The following is a 17,235-nucleotide window of genomic DNA, read 5'->3' as shown; positions in this document are numbered from 1 at the left end:
CGAGATGTGATTCATTCCGGGCAAATGTCATCACCGATGACCTCTGACACTTCATGGGTTCAGGAAGTGGTTCGACTTTTCCATAGTCTCACACAGTGCAATGCTACTCTGCAAAAGTTGCGTGTCAGTGGGTGTTTTGCCTGTAACAAACTTTTTTTTTTTTTTTTTTTTTTTTCATGAAGGATGCTAAAATAATAATAATAATGATGATAATAAGCACATTATCCACGGTTTGGCAAAACTAATGGAATGACACGTTACTTTGAAAATTCACGACATTTGAATTGCAAGGTGAAGTGCTTGTTGTGCGGCAATGGCGTACACCAACAATCAAATTTGTTAACCATTCATCTAGCATAAAGTACTCATAAACATAATTAATCCCCAATACTCAGTATCCATAAGCAGAGTCCCCATTAAGTTTTTATGCAACCAATGCTTCATTATTTGCTTTATATTTCCTACAGGTTTACTATTTTCATAACGTGACATTACCCACACAATATTAATGAACTGATCAACTACGGTATATGAGTGTAACATAATGTTACTGTGTTATTAAACAAACAAAACAAACAGTTCAGCACGTTAAAAAATAACTAATAAAAACAATATCCAAAGTAATACACACAAAAAAAATATTACTCAATTATTGATAAATACTTTTTTTTTGGGGGGGGGGGGGGGGGGGGGGGGCTTTATAGACACTGCCTACCTAGGCATGGTCCAATATTAGATTTTGATGGTATGATAACCATGAGCAAAAATATCGCATATTTTATATATATATATTATATATATATATTTAATATTTGGTAAATAAAAACAGCTCTTTCCTTTATTGTCTATTACTTTCTTAAACAAAATACAGAATATTTGGTACATTAAGAAATGTGTACAATGATAAGTTTAAAAATAAATGTTGGCATTCTTCTTCGGCTCATGATTACTGGTGAACAATTTTTAGAATAGACCCCAGTTACTTGTGCACGTCGGCCCCTACACTATACACTTTATTTTTTGACAATGCATGTCTCCTTCCTCCTTTTTTTCCTCTCCTTAATTGAAGGCAATTAACTTCAAAGAGGCAGCTAAATGAGGCTACTGGCAAAAGAGCTCATTACCACAGTATTAGTGGTTAGAAACAACTTTTCAAGACCACAGTAACCCCGATTACACCGGATGCGTGTGCGGTGTGGCTGCGGTGCATTCCGGCGACGCAACCAATTCGTTTCCATTCATTCAAATTGTTCAAATTACACCGGCTGCGTGTGCGTTGCGTGTCGACTGCGTCTCAGCTGCGGCGTGCCGCAGCCCTCCCACGCATAGACCTTTTTTCTATTTTTGCTATCCGTCGGCCTCCGGCAAATGGCCAGCTAGCACAAAACACATCGAGCAGGACAGGAAGACCGACGCAGTTTCAAAATAAACTTCCGGTCACCTTTCAGAATAAAACACTCGCCAGCTCCTATTTAGCAATCATGTCAGCAAAACGTCATAATGCTCAACGCTTAATTCACTGTTTAAACACCAGCGAACATGGACGAGGAGAGATTTATAATCGAGGTGGAAAGCAACAAAATTAGATATGACATGGCATATGGAACGTTATAGCAGAAGCTGTGGGAGTGGACGGTGAGTTCAAACAAAGACAATCCACCTCTCTTTCTGCTTCTCTGTTGAGCACCAACTTTCTGTGTGTTTGTCGTTGTTTTTAATGCCACATTATCACGCGCGATCACGCGAGACACGGCGGGAAGTGGTCGGCGACGGCGCTGCCGGACCGCAGCTGTGCGCAGCCTGTGTAATTGGCCCAAAAAACGTCCGGAGTGGACGGTGTAATCCCGGGGTGACTCGTCAAACTGGTTATCAGCTCATGCCTATTGCTCACAAGAAAAACTGGGAACAGTCTTAAATTATGACAAAAAAAAAATAATAATCCTGCTATATGCAATTCAGTTCCAGTCATATCTTTTCATATTCAATTAATATTTAATAACAGTTTACTTTCTGAAGCTGTGTCCATTTCATTGGAGATTAAAAAAAAAAAAAAAAATCCTTCACAGGTCTCAGGTTGCCAAGAAATAAATATCAAGTATGAATCAAGCATGTTTCTTCGTGGCCTAAAGCGAGTTATGCATCTATATGCAAAATTCACCAATACTACTGTAATATAAAATTTACAACGAAAACAAAACAATGTGGCTTTTTCCTGTACCGAGTGCAAACCACCAACTGCTTTTCCAAATGACACCGACCTTGATATCTAAGACGTGTTTATTTCAAAAAGATAAATAATCAACAACAACAACAAAAAAGCTATAAATTTGACATGTACAAATGAAAATCGTAACTTTTTTTTTCTCAGGTTATTTACACGCGCTAGTCTTCAGTGGAAACTGCGTGATGAGGTTGGTGTCGGCTTAGCGGGGTACTATCGGACCGCAAAACTGCAATGAAGGAACACAATCCGTGAGAAAAATTGAGCACCGACCTTCATGCGTACAAAAGCATGCGCGTGCATCACAGTGTGGTGACAAAAACACGAGATCACTGACGAAACAAAACAAACAAAAACATTCATGTCATCATGTCCCAACAATGTAAATCAACACAACTGGACTTGTTGGTAGAGCAGTTTGATCATTCATTCCATATCTTTGCTCCATGTACTAGTATGCCGTTTGTCCTTACAAATAAGACAATTTGGTGCACTAGTTGAACTGTTTTGCTAGTAATGTTATTCCCCCAAATAGTACATAACTACATGTGACAGAGGCGAAACTGTGCACTAGTTAAAGTAGAAAAGTTGCCAAATTTTCTAATGTCAGGAGGCGTGGCCTGTGCTCTTCTCACTAGTAGAACAACTATGGCATACTTGTAAGGCAAATACATTTTACCAGTGAGGCAAAACTGTGCACTAGTTGACAACTACAGCTACTAATACTACTAGTGACCCTATAATCTAACAGGTTAACGTCTTGTACTTCACTAGGAGTATTAGTAGCACACAGATGTCAAGTAGTGCACAGTTATGTCTCACTAGTAGTCATATAGTAGTGGGGGGGGGGGCATTACAAATAAGACAATTGTGCTAGTGCGCTTAATTGTCTTCCTAGTGAGCATGGAGTACTACTACAGCTGGATATCAAGACTATTGAATAAATGCTCAAATGGGTTTCCACAAACTTTGTCATTCTAGCGTTATAGACATTTTCAGGGTTAAAAAAAAATAAAAATAGGTTAAGCCAAGTATTGTTACTTTCATACTACAACATAATAGTTCACTAGCAAGGTAGTAGCAATAAATGCCTAAATTGCTTTCGTAAGGACATTTCAGCACACTAGTGAGACAATCATGTTTCTCTGAGGCAAACTACTAGCGGGCAATTTGGTGCCAGTTCCGGGGTGGACGATGCTACTAGTGTATGGCACGTGCTTACTAGCTCTGCAGTAGTGTTGTTCTGTAGTTTACTAGGGAAGGTTTAATTGTGAATAGGGCAAAATTGTCACTAGGAGTGGAAAAAATGTTACTAGTAAGACAACCATTCTACTAGTGCACCTGAGTCATTTTTCTAGTGCGCTTACTATTGCAGTCCAGTAGTTTACCAAAAAGGCTTAAATTGTATACTAGTAGGCCAAAATTGGCGCGAGTAGTGGAAAACCTGTTACTAGTAAGACAGTCATTCTACTAGTGTGTTGAAATGTCTTACTAGTGCAGACAATGAACTTCCTAGTACATGGTACTTAAGTTGGATATGAAAAAAAAATTGCTCAAAGGGCTTTCCATAGACTTGGTTACTCTGTAGCTGTAGTAGTATAGTAGAGTCACTGCGACACACTCACGGTCCCCAAAGCCCGCCCAAAAAGTTAGATCTCCTTTACTTTGCCCATTTGCACATGCCCATTGATGTGGTTGTGCAGCCTGTCGTTGTTTTGGTCAGCGTTGACGTTGCCGTTATGGTAGTGGGTGCCGTGGGTGCCGTGGGTGCCGTTAGCCAGCGGGAGGGTAGGCGGTGCCCGGTCACGGCCGTTCTTGATGTGATTGACGGGGAGCCGTTTGCCCCAGATGTAGGCCTGCAGCCAGAAGTTGGAGAAGAGGACGAAGAAGAGCACGCCATACATCCAGATCAGGTGGATCCACAAGGGCATCTGGTAGTCGCACTTCTCCATGAAGTAGTACTGGCTGATGTGCAACGACACCACGATAAACTGCATCTGTGGGAAACAACACGATGCATACAAATTCTATAGTTTACTTATTTATAAAAATAATCATTTTGCCTAAATTCATAGTCAATAAATGAGTATTCTTTTAGAGGGGCAAAAGTATAATAGTTTAATTCAGCCCATATTCAGAAAAAAACCCATTTATTTCTCAAATCTTAAATTCAATCCAAATTTAGAATAAATCGCAAACGTTTTTTGCCAGGATGTGGTGTTAAATATTGTAATAAACTGGGTACTCAACATAAGCAATCCCAAAATATTTTGACTTAAAATGTTATATAAAAATATGGTTTGGTCACAATCTATCAGAGGACCTTGAATTTATAAATACTTGGTGCAAACGTGTCCTTGCTGTTACTTCTGTTGTCATTCTAAAGTTGATATGCATGTTTAAGTCTTATTCTTGGAATATATAATGTATTACCATTGTTGGTATGAACCATAAGAATGTGATATGTTACCTATAACATCACCATTATTAGCACTTAACAATTCAGTTAATGGTATGCCATTATATTAATTATATATTGATTAAAAAAAAAAAAAAAAAAAAAAAAAACTGTAACTTGCAGGAAGTACTGTATATTTGTCTTTTTATAGATCAGAGATGGGGGTGGGATTAAATAAATTTTCTTCTCCCCATTCCCTTTCAGGCAAAATCATAAATTTTCCTCTCTTTTATCTTATTTTTTTCTCTTATTTTTTTTCTGTTCATATTATGAAACTACATTATGAATTGTTGCTCCTGTGTTCAACTGTACGCTATTGCCTGAAATAAAATAAATATTTTATTCTACAGTATTTCATCTTATTGCATTTCCATTAGTAGTTTCCTTTTAGTCAGCCCATATTCATAAATAAATCTATATACATTCCTAATAATGTGAAGTATTTTTGTTTAATCTAAAACCAACCACAGCCCAAATTCATACTCAAGAAATCTATAAGTTAAGTTGTATTGAAAATTGAAATATTAACATTTTATTAAATTATTAAAAATATTGTTAGCTATCTTATTCTTACATAATCCATACAAATTCAGTATATATTTTTTAATTGGAAGATGAAATTTACAGTATATATTAGGGGTGTGAATTGCCTAGTACCTGACGATTCGATTCGTATCACGATTCACAGGTCACGATTCGATTCGATACCGATTAATCCCGATACGAATTTATAAGTCGATTGTTGCGATTTTTTTTCATTCAAATTTAGAAAATACTAATCAGTAAGCTTGTAGAGTGTAAGATTTATATGAAAATGTATTATTTATTTATCTGAAATTTCAGTCTTATAGAGGTTGTAATCTGTTTCATGTTTGAACAGCATTAAAATAAAATATTAAGGCTTAATGTTCCGTTCATATAACATTCTTCCATGCTCAAGGTGTGAATCCTAAAAAAAAAAAAAAAAAAAAAAAAAAAAAAAAAAAAAAAAATTGATTCTGCCGATTATTGAATCGATTCGAGAATCGCGATGTACTATCACGATATATCGCCGAATCGCTTTTTTTAACACCCCTAGTATATATATATATATATATATATATATATATATATATATATATATATATATATATATATATATATATATATATATATATATAAAATTTACATTGCCGCCGTTCCGAAGTCAGACAGACACCCACACCCCCCAAAAAAACAAAACCAAAAAAAATCCCTTAAAATCCTGCAGCAAGACCTACCAGCTGGATTGCGGTCATGTATTTTTTCCACCACAAGAACTTCTGGAAGCGTGGGCCGGCCGCTGCGAGTCCGTAGTACGTGTACATGATGACGTGGACCATCGAGTTCACCATGGCGTGGAAGGAGCCCATCCCTCCGGCTGAGATGGAGTCATGGGAAAACCATTATGCTCAACGCTACAGTATATATGAATGAGTATGAGTTTTTGGAGCTGATCCTCACCAGGGGTCAGCATGATGCCCCACCACCACGACCAGGGCATGAACGAGTGATGGAACACGTGGAGAAACGTGATTTGATTTTGTTTCTTCCTCAAAACAAAGAATACCTAAAATGGTGCCGACTGAGAATCAGTTATGTGACATAAGAATAATCATTCATAATCAATCATAATCTCACAAAAGTTGATTGAAACAAATTCTCACCGTATCGAAGAGTTCGATGAACTTGGAAAAGTAAAACAACCAACCCGCTCGCACCATCTGAGAGAAGGAAAGGAAAAGTTCTTGTGTTGGCACAGTTATACTTGAGGATAGTTTATTTGTATCTTTGCATATTTAGAAAAGCTTTACAGTACATTATAAACCAATATACTCTTAGCAGTGGCACCTATTTTTTGACACCCCTCCCCTCCTCACTCTGCCCACCTTTTTAAAAATAAATAAATAAATAAATTAAGTTTGAAAAACTTCCGGTCAAGTATTTATGGATCAAAGCATAGTTGCTTCTGCAGACTATTCTTGCTGCTGCTTAATCACATCCGCAGTTAGTATTGTTAAAACCTTTCACTAGGAAAAGTGCAGGTGATGAAACACCGCTTGACATTTGCACTTCTATTCTGCGTTCAATTACCTTGAAGAGCTGCTTAACTGCATTTCACTGATGAATGTTGTTTGACAATGTTACAGTCGCAAGATTTTTTATTATTTTTTTAAACCTCAAATACACATTGTCTTGATTTTTGACTTTTTTTTTCAAATAAATATTGTCATGTTTTTTAAACCACAAACTTTGCCTCAGTACATTTTATTCATGTTAAATTTTGATTTTATTTTCCACCAATTAAAACAGCAACAAAAAAAAAAAGTTTTTTTTATTACTAATAATGAAAATTGTGTAACTTTTCATTCAAACAGCAAAAACCCATTGTCTTTATTATCAATCAATCCAACTTTATTAATATAGCACCTTTCATACATTCAAATGCAACTCAAAGTGCTGAACAATTAACTCATTCACTCCCAACCATTTTCACTCAAGCAAACCCCCTTCGCTCGCTGCCGTTTTGCTGGATTTTGACTGATTTTGATTTGATTCCTCTGGGGGAGGGGGGGGGGGAGTACATTTCTATCTATCTTTTTACATTTTGCAGCAATTACCATTAGAATATAGCTTAGTTTCATCATTATTCACAAATCTGTTAAAAACTGTGGGGAAAACAGCTTGTTGCAACATGGCCCTGGTTGATCTCTTATACTCTGCTGTCACCTGCTGGCCGTTTTTGTACCACCATTGCTTCAACCTTTATCTTCAGTTCAGAGGCTGCATCAAAGCCTTATGTATGCTCTAGAATTAAAAAAAAAAAAAAAAAAAAAAAAAAAGCTGCCATTTTTTTTTCTTTTTTTTCTTTTAAAGAAAGATTTGCCAACTTACCCGAAGTGTCTGTGGACTGCTGGAGGGATCAATAAGATCACATCTCCACGTGAAGGTGGTGCCCCATCCGGACATCAGGAACTGCGAGCCGAGACACGTCCATAGTAAGTTCAAATCAAATCAACCAGATCCACCAAAAACTTTTTAGGGCGCATTCTTCCTACCTCGTACACGATGAAGGCGTTTAAGGCGACCATGCCGAAGTTGTAAACGACCATGACCTTGTTGAGGTTGAAGGGCTTGCGGTTGGCCATCAGCCGAGGCCCCAGGTACACGGAGAAGATGACGTAGCCCACCAGGAGGCTGGTCATTTTGATGGGACAGTGCACCATCGGGTAGTCTATGACCCGGGCGTCTGGAAAGCACATGTGGAGAATTTCATTATCAGAATACGCAACACATGATCCAATTACAGGCGGTTATCACTGTATTGGTAAATATTTTCTGAAAAAAAAAAAAAAAAAAAAAAAGGATTGAGGATTGAAGCTGTTCGTTCCCACCCTCAGTTCAAGTTTACTGGCAATCTAAACATCAAACAAAGCTCTCATTCTCTATTCAGCCAGTTTGAGCCGGAGAGGTGCTAGAGTCCTTCTGGCAACTAAGAAAGTATTTAAAGGGATAGTTTACTTATTTAGCCATTTTTGGAAGTCAAAAATTAATATTTTGTCTATAATTAATTTGATACTTTCATTATTTTTCACAAAATTAGTACCTTTAAAAACACATTTTTCAACTTGCTGTCCACTGAAAATGACATCACAAGAGCTCAGGTAACCAATCACAGCTCAGCTTGTGAATGTCACATGACCAAACCTAGAAAACAGGTGAACTGTGATTGGTTACCTGAGCCCTTGTGATGTCATTTTCGGTCGACAGCAAGTTGCAAAATGTGGTTTTAAAGGTACTGATTGTATGTGAAAAATAATGAAAGTATCAAATTAATCATAGACAAAATATTAACTTTTTATTGCTATAATGGGCTAAATAAGTGAAGTACCTTTAAGAAATCCTTTGTCCCTAGTGTCATTAGTATTCTCAACTCAGCAAAGTGGCTATTAGGATACGGACCACAACCAGGGCTGGACTGGGCCATCTAGAGGGGCGGGACAATTCCCGGTGGGCCAATATTTCAGTTGTGGAGCCCAGACATAATCAGCCTGTAAATAAAGAGTATTTACTTATCTTATGTTGACTGTCTCATTGTCAATCAACTGTAACTCCAATCGCCCTTACCCTTACTTCATATTATATTATAACACTGACTGCCTGCCATTGTTACTAAGGGTGTCACCGAGTTACAATAATTTAACATCAAAAGTAGCAAAACTTTAATCCAAGAATAGAAACAATATAACCATATTAACCCATGTACAAAAATAAACAAACGAAAGAGGCAAAACACAATCACAAGTGTTACTAGTAACAGCAACAAAGCATGATGGGAAAGCCTCCTACGATTACAGTTGCTCCAAAAGTGCACCAAGAGTGATGAGAACATTTCAAAAATAAGAGTACTAACAGGAAGTACAGTTTAGCCATCGTAATCTTGCTGGTTTAACTTCATTTGGTCAAGTCAAGTCAAGTCATCTTTATTTATACAGCGAACTTGTAAAGTGTAAAATGTCTTCTCCCATTATTATAAAATCTTATTGGTTTCTTCTTGTCCTTTTTTGCACATTTTATGTTCACATACTTGTTCAAATAAACAGACTTGTGGTCCTGTAGAGCATTCAATTTGAAATTACATTTTTGATCAAATGCAATATGAATATCATTGGGAGTGGATGCTCATCTATTTTGCATTCATACACAAACTGTAAAATTGTGTATGTTCATTAAAATGTGAACTAAAGTGGGCCGGTCTGACCCCTTGAAACTCCAGGGCTGAAAATGAGTCCCAGTCCGGCCCTGACCGAAGACAAATTTCCATCTCTGCTGGACAATAAAGTTTTATTCTATTCTAAAGAGCATTAAATGCTGTGTTTTCAGAATAACCACATGGTTTAGCCTGCTATATTAATTGTATTTGTATACTCTATTTGTTACAGAGGGGCAATGTGAATGTACATTACTGAACATTTCATTCATAAAATGTAAATTCACCTGCCGAAAGATATAAAACAACAAGTTAACAGGAAAGCAAAATACAATTAAAATACAGACACAATCTTTAAATATGGCAGAATCCACGACTAGTAACTTTAAAGTTATTAATGTTGACAAAATTGATTGTCAGTTAGCCATTTTATTTAAATGATGTTCACATGAACTGCATGAGAGGATTCATGTTTAGTGGGATTGTATTCTACTACTTATTATTATTATTATTATTATTATTCTTGTAATCACTGACTTAAGTGAATTTAAAGTTCTGCTATGCATCTTCAAATCTGACCGTTTTCGTCAGGTTATTGCAGCTCTAAACTGTTCCATAGGTGTGACTAGAACGAGACAGTGCTGACGTCACGTTTGTTGGTTTTGTTCATCCACAAGCGTCATCGGAGGTCAAGCGTAATGTAAACTCACCGCATTTTGACAGCAGGTCGTTGTAGAATTCCAAAATATTGGATCCAACTTCTCGCAGCATGGTGACTGCTCACCTCTTTTCCTGAAACAAGACATGAAACACAGAGTCACGATCCGTTTTGTCCAAGTCCAGGCAGAGTTTAGCCATTCACCTGAACAAACAGGAGGCAGCTGCACAGGCTTATTAAAAGGAAACACTGACAATAGACACACAAAGCTCATCTCAAGTTTTCCAACCTGCGTTGCACCAATATTTTACATTTGAAAAACTTAACAGAACAAAATGTCAAATCTGGGCGTGTTTCATTGAACACAAAACTATTTTCCGTTGTTTGAATGGCAACATGTGAATACACAGATTGATTCATTTGTACCTTCAGCCATTTTGTAAAGCAGTGATTTACGAAGTGTGATACTAGTGGTGCAAGTGCTCCCTCTCGTGGTAGCCATGAGCATCTCTGCTGATGCACGGTTCAGTTGTATTTCACTTTTAACTCTTTGACCTCCAAAAAACGTTTAATAACTATAAGTAAAATCACAATGTATGCCGCCATAAACGTTAAATGACGTCAACTACATTTTTTTATTTTTTTTATTTTTTTTTCATATCAATGGGCAGCGCAACGTCTAACCCCGGGTTTTCACCGGATGCGGTTGCGGTGCAGTGCGTCTTGACTGCGTGCTCCGGACGGGTCAATTTTTTTGTCAATCCACACCGGCTCCGCACAGCTGCGGTCCGGCAGCTCCGTCGCCGCCCACTTCCCAACGTGTCTCGCGGGACCTCGCGCGCGCGATCATGTGGCATTTCACAACGACAAACATACAGAAAGTCTGTGCTCAACAGAGAAGCAGAAAGAGAGGTGGACTTCTTTTGATTTAACCTTTTCTTCTTCTTCTGCTATGAGATTCCATGCAGCATCCTTTTTTTGGTTGTCCTTGTAAAGTATATTAATAACGAGAGTCGGGTCAGTGCGGGTCCACTCTTTATTTCTGTCTTCCGCGTCCGGCTGCCGCTCAGTACGGCAAGTGAGACGGGCACAACAAGCAATCGCGAACATCAAACTCACAATACATTACAGTCCTTATAAAAAGGATGTGCCGTGTCATATATTATTTTGTGGTTTTCCACCTCCAATATAAACCTCTCCTCGTCCATGTTCGCTGGTGTCTAAACCGTGAATGAGCACATGGCCCGGCGGCGCCCACGTCACGATTGCTGAAAAACTTGCGAAATAGGAGCTGGCGAGTGTTTTATTCTGAAAGGTAACCGGAAATTTATTTTGAAACTGCCTCGGTCTTCCTGTCCCGCTCGATGTGTTTTGTGCTAGCTTGCCATTTGCCGGAGGCCTACCGCTGCGGCGTCCGGCAAAAATAGAAAATAGGTCTATCCTTGCGTCTCAGCTGCGGCGTGACGCAGTCGACACGCAACGCACCCGCAAGCGGTGTAAACTGCACCATTCGAATGAATGGAATCTAATTGCTTGCGTCGCCGGACCGCACCGCAACCGCACCGCAACCGCATCCAGTGTAAACCCGGGGTAAACCCGGGGTAAGTGCAGTGCTGCCTGGTCAATGGGTTGTGGAATCAAAAAAGCCACTAACTATGGCCAGCAGATGGCAGCATTGTATCTATTTTCAATGGGTTGCCGGTGTATGAAATTGCAATGAAACATGACGGAATGACGGAATAAGACTTAATATTGAGGCACTTACATGCTAAAGGGTCAAAACATGCCTTGTGAAAATTAAACTGCGCAAAACAACTAGCCACCAGAGGGTGCTAGAACTGCATAAATGAAAATTAACCTGACTCGTTTAATAGATGTGCTGCTTTTAAAATCGCGACATGACGACAACAATATATGGTGGCAGTTTTAATATCGCGATATCACTATATTGCCGTTATCGTTACATCCCTATTAACTCATTCACTCCCAGCCATTTTCACAGAAGCAATCCCGTTTGCTCCCGGCTGTTTTACTGGATTTTGACTGATTTTGCAAGTCCCACAGAATATTGTGTTTGATTGCTATAAAGGCATGGAACCTATCAAAAGAAAGATTAAAGTCTCTTCTTTCATCAGGAAAAAAAAAAAAGTATGTTTCTATCCGTTTCCGTTTTGGAGTAATTAGCATTAGAAGAGAGCTAAGTTTCATCAGTTTTCACAAATCTATTTAAAATTGTAAGTAATTGAGCTTTTTTTCTACATGGCCCTGGTTGATCTCCTTTGCTCTGCTGCCACCTGCTGGCCATTTGTGTAATAACTACCATTTCTGCAACCGTTCTTTGCAGTTGAGAGGCTGCATCAAAGCCTTCTGTATGCTCTAGCATAAAAAACAAAAAAACGTATAAATACGTCTTTGGGACACTTAGAACATTAAAAAACGTATTTATACGTTATTGGGAGCAAATGAGTTAAGCACACATTTAAACTGTATATAATGTTAGTACAGGACTACATTGCATTTCTTAAGTACACTTCAGCTGTATTGAAGTTTCACATTCACCCATTTACATTTAATTTTTAAGAACTTTTTGTAAATCGTTTTTAAACATTTATTTAGGTACAATACACATTAAATCATTATTTAAGTCCAGTTTTTATTGTCCTATATTTAAGCACAGAAGTTTAATTTTAATTTTTTCAAATTTGGATTTTAAAATGGATTAGTGTTTCATAAAAAGGGTTAAGGACCATTATAGTAAAGCATTTAATTGTTCAGCCTTTCAGGCCACAAAATTTATAGCCGATGCTGAAAAGATGATGATCTCCTTTCACATCACTCGTGCAGTGCAATACTCCATGATTTGGTGTCAATCTGTGGCCGATACAGATACATTTTACTATTCAAGGTTGACTGATCACGAAATTGTGTAATCTGAATGAGTTTTCATGATCTTAAAAGGTTTTGTTCACCTGCTATAGTGTAAACAATGGTAAGTATCCAGTATCCCTTTCACGGTTAACACAAACTAGAAATAACTGAAATACACTAAAATACATAACTGTATTATATTCATATTTTTTTTCCATTCTAGTAAATGTCTTATTTTTAATACCACAAACGAACAAGAGAGGGATTGAAACTCAAATATCAAATGCACAGCAATGCTATCAACACTACATTCAGTGATTGATCCACCCACCACTAATTTACTCACAAATTTGTGAATTCTGGGCCCGTTTTGTTGAAAATAAAAGCTGTTATTCAGTTGTATGAATGACAACATGTAAATTGTACCTTCTGCCACCTAGTGGAAGAGCCTGTCACTATACATCGCTGTCACAGATAGCTGAATAAAGATACATTATTTGTTGTTAAGTAAATGTTCATTTTCAGACCATTTAAGTGAAATTGGATGATTCGGGAATCCCCCATCGACATACACGGGAAGCCTAGATGAAATCACAAAAGCTGAATTTGAAGCGAGTCATTCATTCACGTTGTCAGTCGAGAACAATGAAATACTCGCCGGCTGACTAACAGAGCAAGTCAGACGGGTGAGGCGAAGCACCTGGCCCACATGGAGCCGAGTGACAGTGGTTTATCAGGGCGGGAGAGTGTCGTCTAAACACCAGGGGCATGTTTGGAAAGTGCCGCATACCACCTTATTCACGTCGGAAAAGAAGCTCATCTGTGCAGGCTACTTTGTTACGCCGGTAAGATCATCAACCATCAACATCAACCAGGGACGTATGTATAGAATTTTACCCCTGAGGGTTGCATAGAGTAAAATGGATGGAGTGCAAAGGTCACATCACCGTCAATGTATTAAAGATCCATGCTAAGCAGTTAAATGCATTAAAAGGAGGGGGAAATTGTTTAAATCTCAGATTTGTGTTAACATTCCCACTGAATTTACATTTTAAAAAATATACCAAAAAAATGCATAATTATTGACCCATTGAGTCAGGCTTTTGTAATTTAATTTTTGAATGAAAATTGCCATTAACTTCTTTACATTCAAATTGAATGTTTTACTTATGAAATGTAGTGTGATTTATTGTATTACTTTTTTTTTAATCATTAAATTGAAAAGTCTGAAAAATAAAGAAAAATAAAAAGAGCCAATATCTTGGGGCATTAAAGTTGTATTTTTTTTTCTGTCAGAAATGAAAGTGAAATTTTTTTTCCCCAGCACGTACAGCACATTTTTGGAATATTTTTAAAGGGTTTAAACGTTTAAATTATTTATGAAAAAAAAAAAATTAAAATAGTATTGTCATACATTGCACCATTCATTTTTTTATTATAAAAAAATCGTGTGATATTTTCAATAAAAAAAAAAAATAGAATTATTTAAAATAGAAAGACAATTTCTTTTCAAATTTAGCATGGAAAAAAGCGTGGAGCACAACATTTTATTTTATTTTATTTTATTTTTTTACAATTTAAAAGTACCAATCCTTGAAAATTTTAACAAAAATGGTTAAATATATTGTAATATTGCTTTTTTATGTAAAAGAATATTTAGTTTTATTCAACTCTTGGTTGTTTTTCAGAAAATTATAAATAAACGAGTGACACCTTTCACTATTTCAACTTTATCTTTTAACTTTTTAATGCAGTCTACATTTTTTTTTTTAATTCATGGCTACCAGAATACACAACTTTGACCTAAACTACTGACAAACAACAGCACACATGACCGGAACTTACTTCAACCAAACACAAAATTAAAACATGGGCCTCGACAAATGCTGTACAAAACTTCTTCTCCAATTTGCCTTGAGTTGAGTACAAGTTGTTGTAAAAGCATTCAAGTGGGGAAGTATGTGCAAAGGTGTTGCAAGCGTCATCACATCCAGGTCATGACTCACCTGCTGAGTCCTCAGCTCTTGCTCCCGTAACAGCCAGGGCGGGCGCTCAAACAAACAAATCCCCAAAACCAGTCAGTTAGGAGCAGCAGGTGGAAGCCGGCCAAAACCGCAGCGCCGCTTCCCGTCTCCAGGTCAGCGTCCCGCCGCTTCCCGGGTACAAGTATTCCAAAGAGATAGATGAAGTGGGCTTGGGGTTGGGCTGGGCTGGCGGGGGGGACTCCAGATGCGCAGGAGTTAGCGTCAGATTAGCGCGGGAGCCCAATCACTCTGCTCCATTTAAAGCCCTGCTGGAAGTAGTAGAATAGTGACAAGTTTTAGAACCACACCCTGTTTCAATGGGAAGCTCCGCCTACCCGGCCTCACTCAGCCTGCTTGTGATTGGCTGGCCTCGTCAATGGTGCTGTGGGAAGGGTTCTCTGGGTTTAAAGAGGCCAAGGCCTGCTCAGGCCTAGAAAAGGTCCATTGTTAGCCATGCATCCACACCAGAAACAAGATTGCTCATTTCCCTTCAAAATGCAGCCTTTAAACACTACAGTGTGTCAAATTAGGGTTTCAAGACCGTATTAAGCATGACTTTGCGTTTTAAAATAGGGTTTTTAAGACAAAGCTAGGCTTTCTAATTAGGGCTAGGTTTTTCTAATTAAGGTTTTTAGACAGGGTCAGGGATTCAAATGATGGTTTGGTTTTCCAGTCAGCGTTTTAAGCATGTGTAAGGGTTACAAAATAGCATGTCAAGGCAGGGTTGGGGTTTCAAATGAGGGCTACATTTTTAATTAAGGTTTTTAGACAGGGTTTAGGTTTCAAATGTGGTGTTTGAAACGTTGTTTAGGGTTTCAAATTAGAGATTCGAACCATGATTAGGGATTGAAACGGGTTTAAAAACTGGTGTTTTTAGACCGTTTTGATTTCAGATTACAGTTTAAGGTTTCAAATTGGGGTTTTAAGGCAAGTTTAAGATTGTAAATACAAGTTTCAAGGCAAGTTTAGTGTTTCAAATTAAAATTAGGTTTTCTAATTAGGGTTTTTAGACTGCCTTATGGTTTAAAGAATGGTTTAGGGTTTCAATGTAGGGTTTCAAGTAATGTTTAGGGATTTAAACTAAGGTTAGGGCTTCTTATTAGGGTTTTTAGACAGCGTTAGGGTTTCAAATTGCAGTTCAAGCATGGATAAGGGCAGGGGTAAGAACCCTGGTCCTCGAGAGCTACTATCCTGCCTGTCTTCAATGTCTCCCTCCACCAACACAGCTGATTTGATGAACATGATCCCTGGATTAGGGTTTCAAATTAGGGTTAGGTGATCTAATTTGTTATGGGTTTTTTTGACAGCATTAGGGTTTCAAATTGGGAATTGAAGCCATGATTATTGTTTCACACTAGGGTTATATTATCCAATTATGGATTTTAGACAGGGTTGGAGTTTCAAATTAGGGTTTCAAACCAGGTTTAGAGTTTTCAACTGAGGATAGGTTTTCTAATCAAGGTTTTTAGACAGAGTTTTTGTGCCTGACTAGCATTAATTAGGGTTTCGAGGCAGGTTTAGAATTTCAAATTAGTTGTGTTTTCTCATCTGGTTTCTTAGAAAGGATTAGCATGTTAAATTATGGTTTCAAACCTGGATTGGGGTTTCAAACTAGGCTTAGAGTGTCTAGCTGTGATTTTTAGACACGGTTAGAGTTTCAAATTAGGGTTTTAAATGTGGCTTAGTGTTTTAAACTAGGATTAGGGTTTCCTGTTTGGGTTTTAAAATTGGATTTCAGTTTCTAATTATTATTTCAAGTCCGACTTAATATTACAAACTAAGGTTATGTTTTATAATTAGAATTTTTAGACAGAGTTGGGGTTTCAAATTGCATTTTAGAGAATGGCATGGGGTTTCAAATTAGGGATTTAAGACATGTTTAGGGTTTCTAACTGGGGTTTTCGGACGAGAGTAGGATTTGAAATTATGATTTCAAGCTTGTTTAGGGTTTGAATTAAGGTTGGGCTTCAAATTTGGGTTTAAAGGCAGGTAAAATGGTGTTAAAGATGGGTTTATAGTTCCAAGTCAGACTTTGGGTTCAAACGTATCATTGGTTTCAAACCAAAAGAAGAAGGGGAAAAAAAAACATATTTCATGTGATTTTTTTGATTTTTTTTGGTGTAAAGAATATTCCTTCATATGAACTTCTGTATGCCCACTCCAGCCAAAAGTGGAGCAAAGGTGAGTCACGGACCAACACATACAGACGATACACTCACGACCACACACATATTGGTGAAGATGTTGGCCTTTCCTTTCCCTTCCCTCGCAGCAGCA

General features: G+C 37.7%; 1 protein-coding gene across 2 annotated transcripts; it reads right to left on the bottom strand.

Moving 5' to 3' along the window:
- Nucleotides 1-2,259: 2,259 nt before the first annotated feature.
- Nucleotides 2,260-15,305, bottom strand: LOC144021644 (very long chain fatty acid elongase 1-like). 2 transcript variants are annotated; one of them, XM_077525803.1, is made up of 8 exons: nt 14,941-15,305; nt 10,119-10,200; nt 7,757-7,947; nt 7,593-7,673; nt 6,365-6,421; nt 6,162-6,267; nt 5,939-6,078; nt 2,260-4,218 (listed from the first exon to the last, which is right to left on the bottom strand). In XM_077525803.1, the coding sequence occupies exons 2-8, from the start codon at nt 10,177-10,179 to the stop codon at nt 3,871-3,873; spliced, it is 984 nt and encodes a 327-aa protein (XP_077381929.1). In that variant the 5' UTR covers nt 10,180-10,200; nt 14,941-15,305; the 3' UTR covers nt 2,260-3,870. The 2 variants fall into 2 exon arrangements, with proteins under 2 accessions (XP_077381929.1, XP_077381930.1); XM_077525804.1 differs by lacking the exon at nt 14,941-15,305 and adding an exon at nt 11,000-11,130.
- Nucleotides 15,306-17,235: the final 1,930 nt, after the last annotated feature.

This window comes from Festucalex cinctus, chromosome 1 (assembly GCF_051991245.1).
Source record: "Festucalex cinctus isolate MCC-2025b chromosome 1, RoL_Fcin_1.0, whole genome shotgun sequence".
NCBI classification, from domain to species: Eukaryota; Metazoa; Chordata; class Actinopteri; order Syngnathiformes; family Syngnathidae; genus Festucalex; species Festucalex cinctus.
Note: the sequence above shows the minus strand (reverse complement) of the source record. Positions and strands in the feature narration are given on the sequence as shown.

Bases quoted from the DNA above. Each gene is read 5' to 3' on its own strand.
- LOC144021644 (XM_077525803.1), bottom strand. From the start codon at position 10,179: ATGCTGCGAGAAGTTGGATCCAATATTTTGGAATTCTACAACGACCTG. The intron at 6,268-6,364 runs GTGAGAATTTGT...GCACCATTTTAG, and splicing joins TCATCGAACTCTTCGATACG to GTATTCTTTGTTTTGAGGAA. The intron at 6,079-6,161 runs GTGAGGATCAGC...ACTCCATCTCAG, and splicing joins GGGCATCATGCTGACCCCTG to CCGGAGGGATGGGCTCCTTC.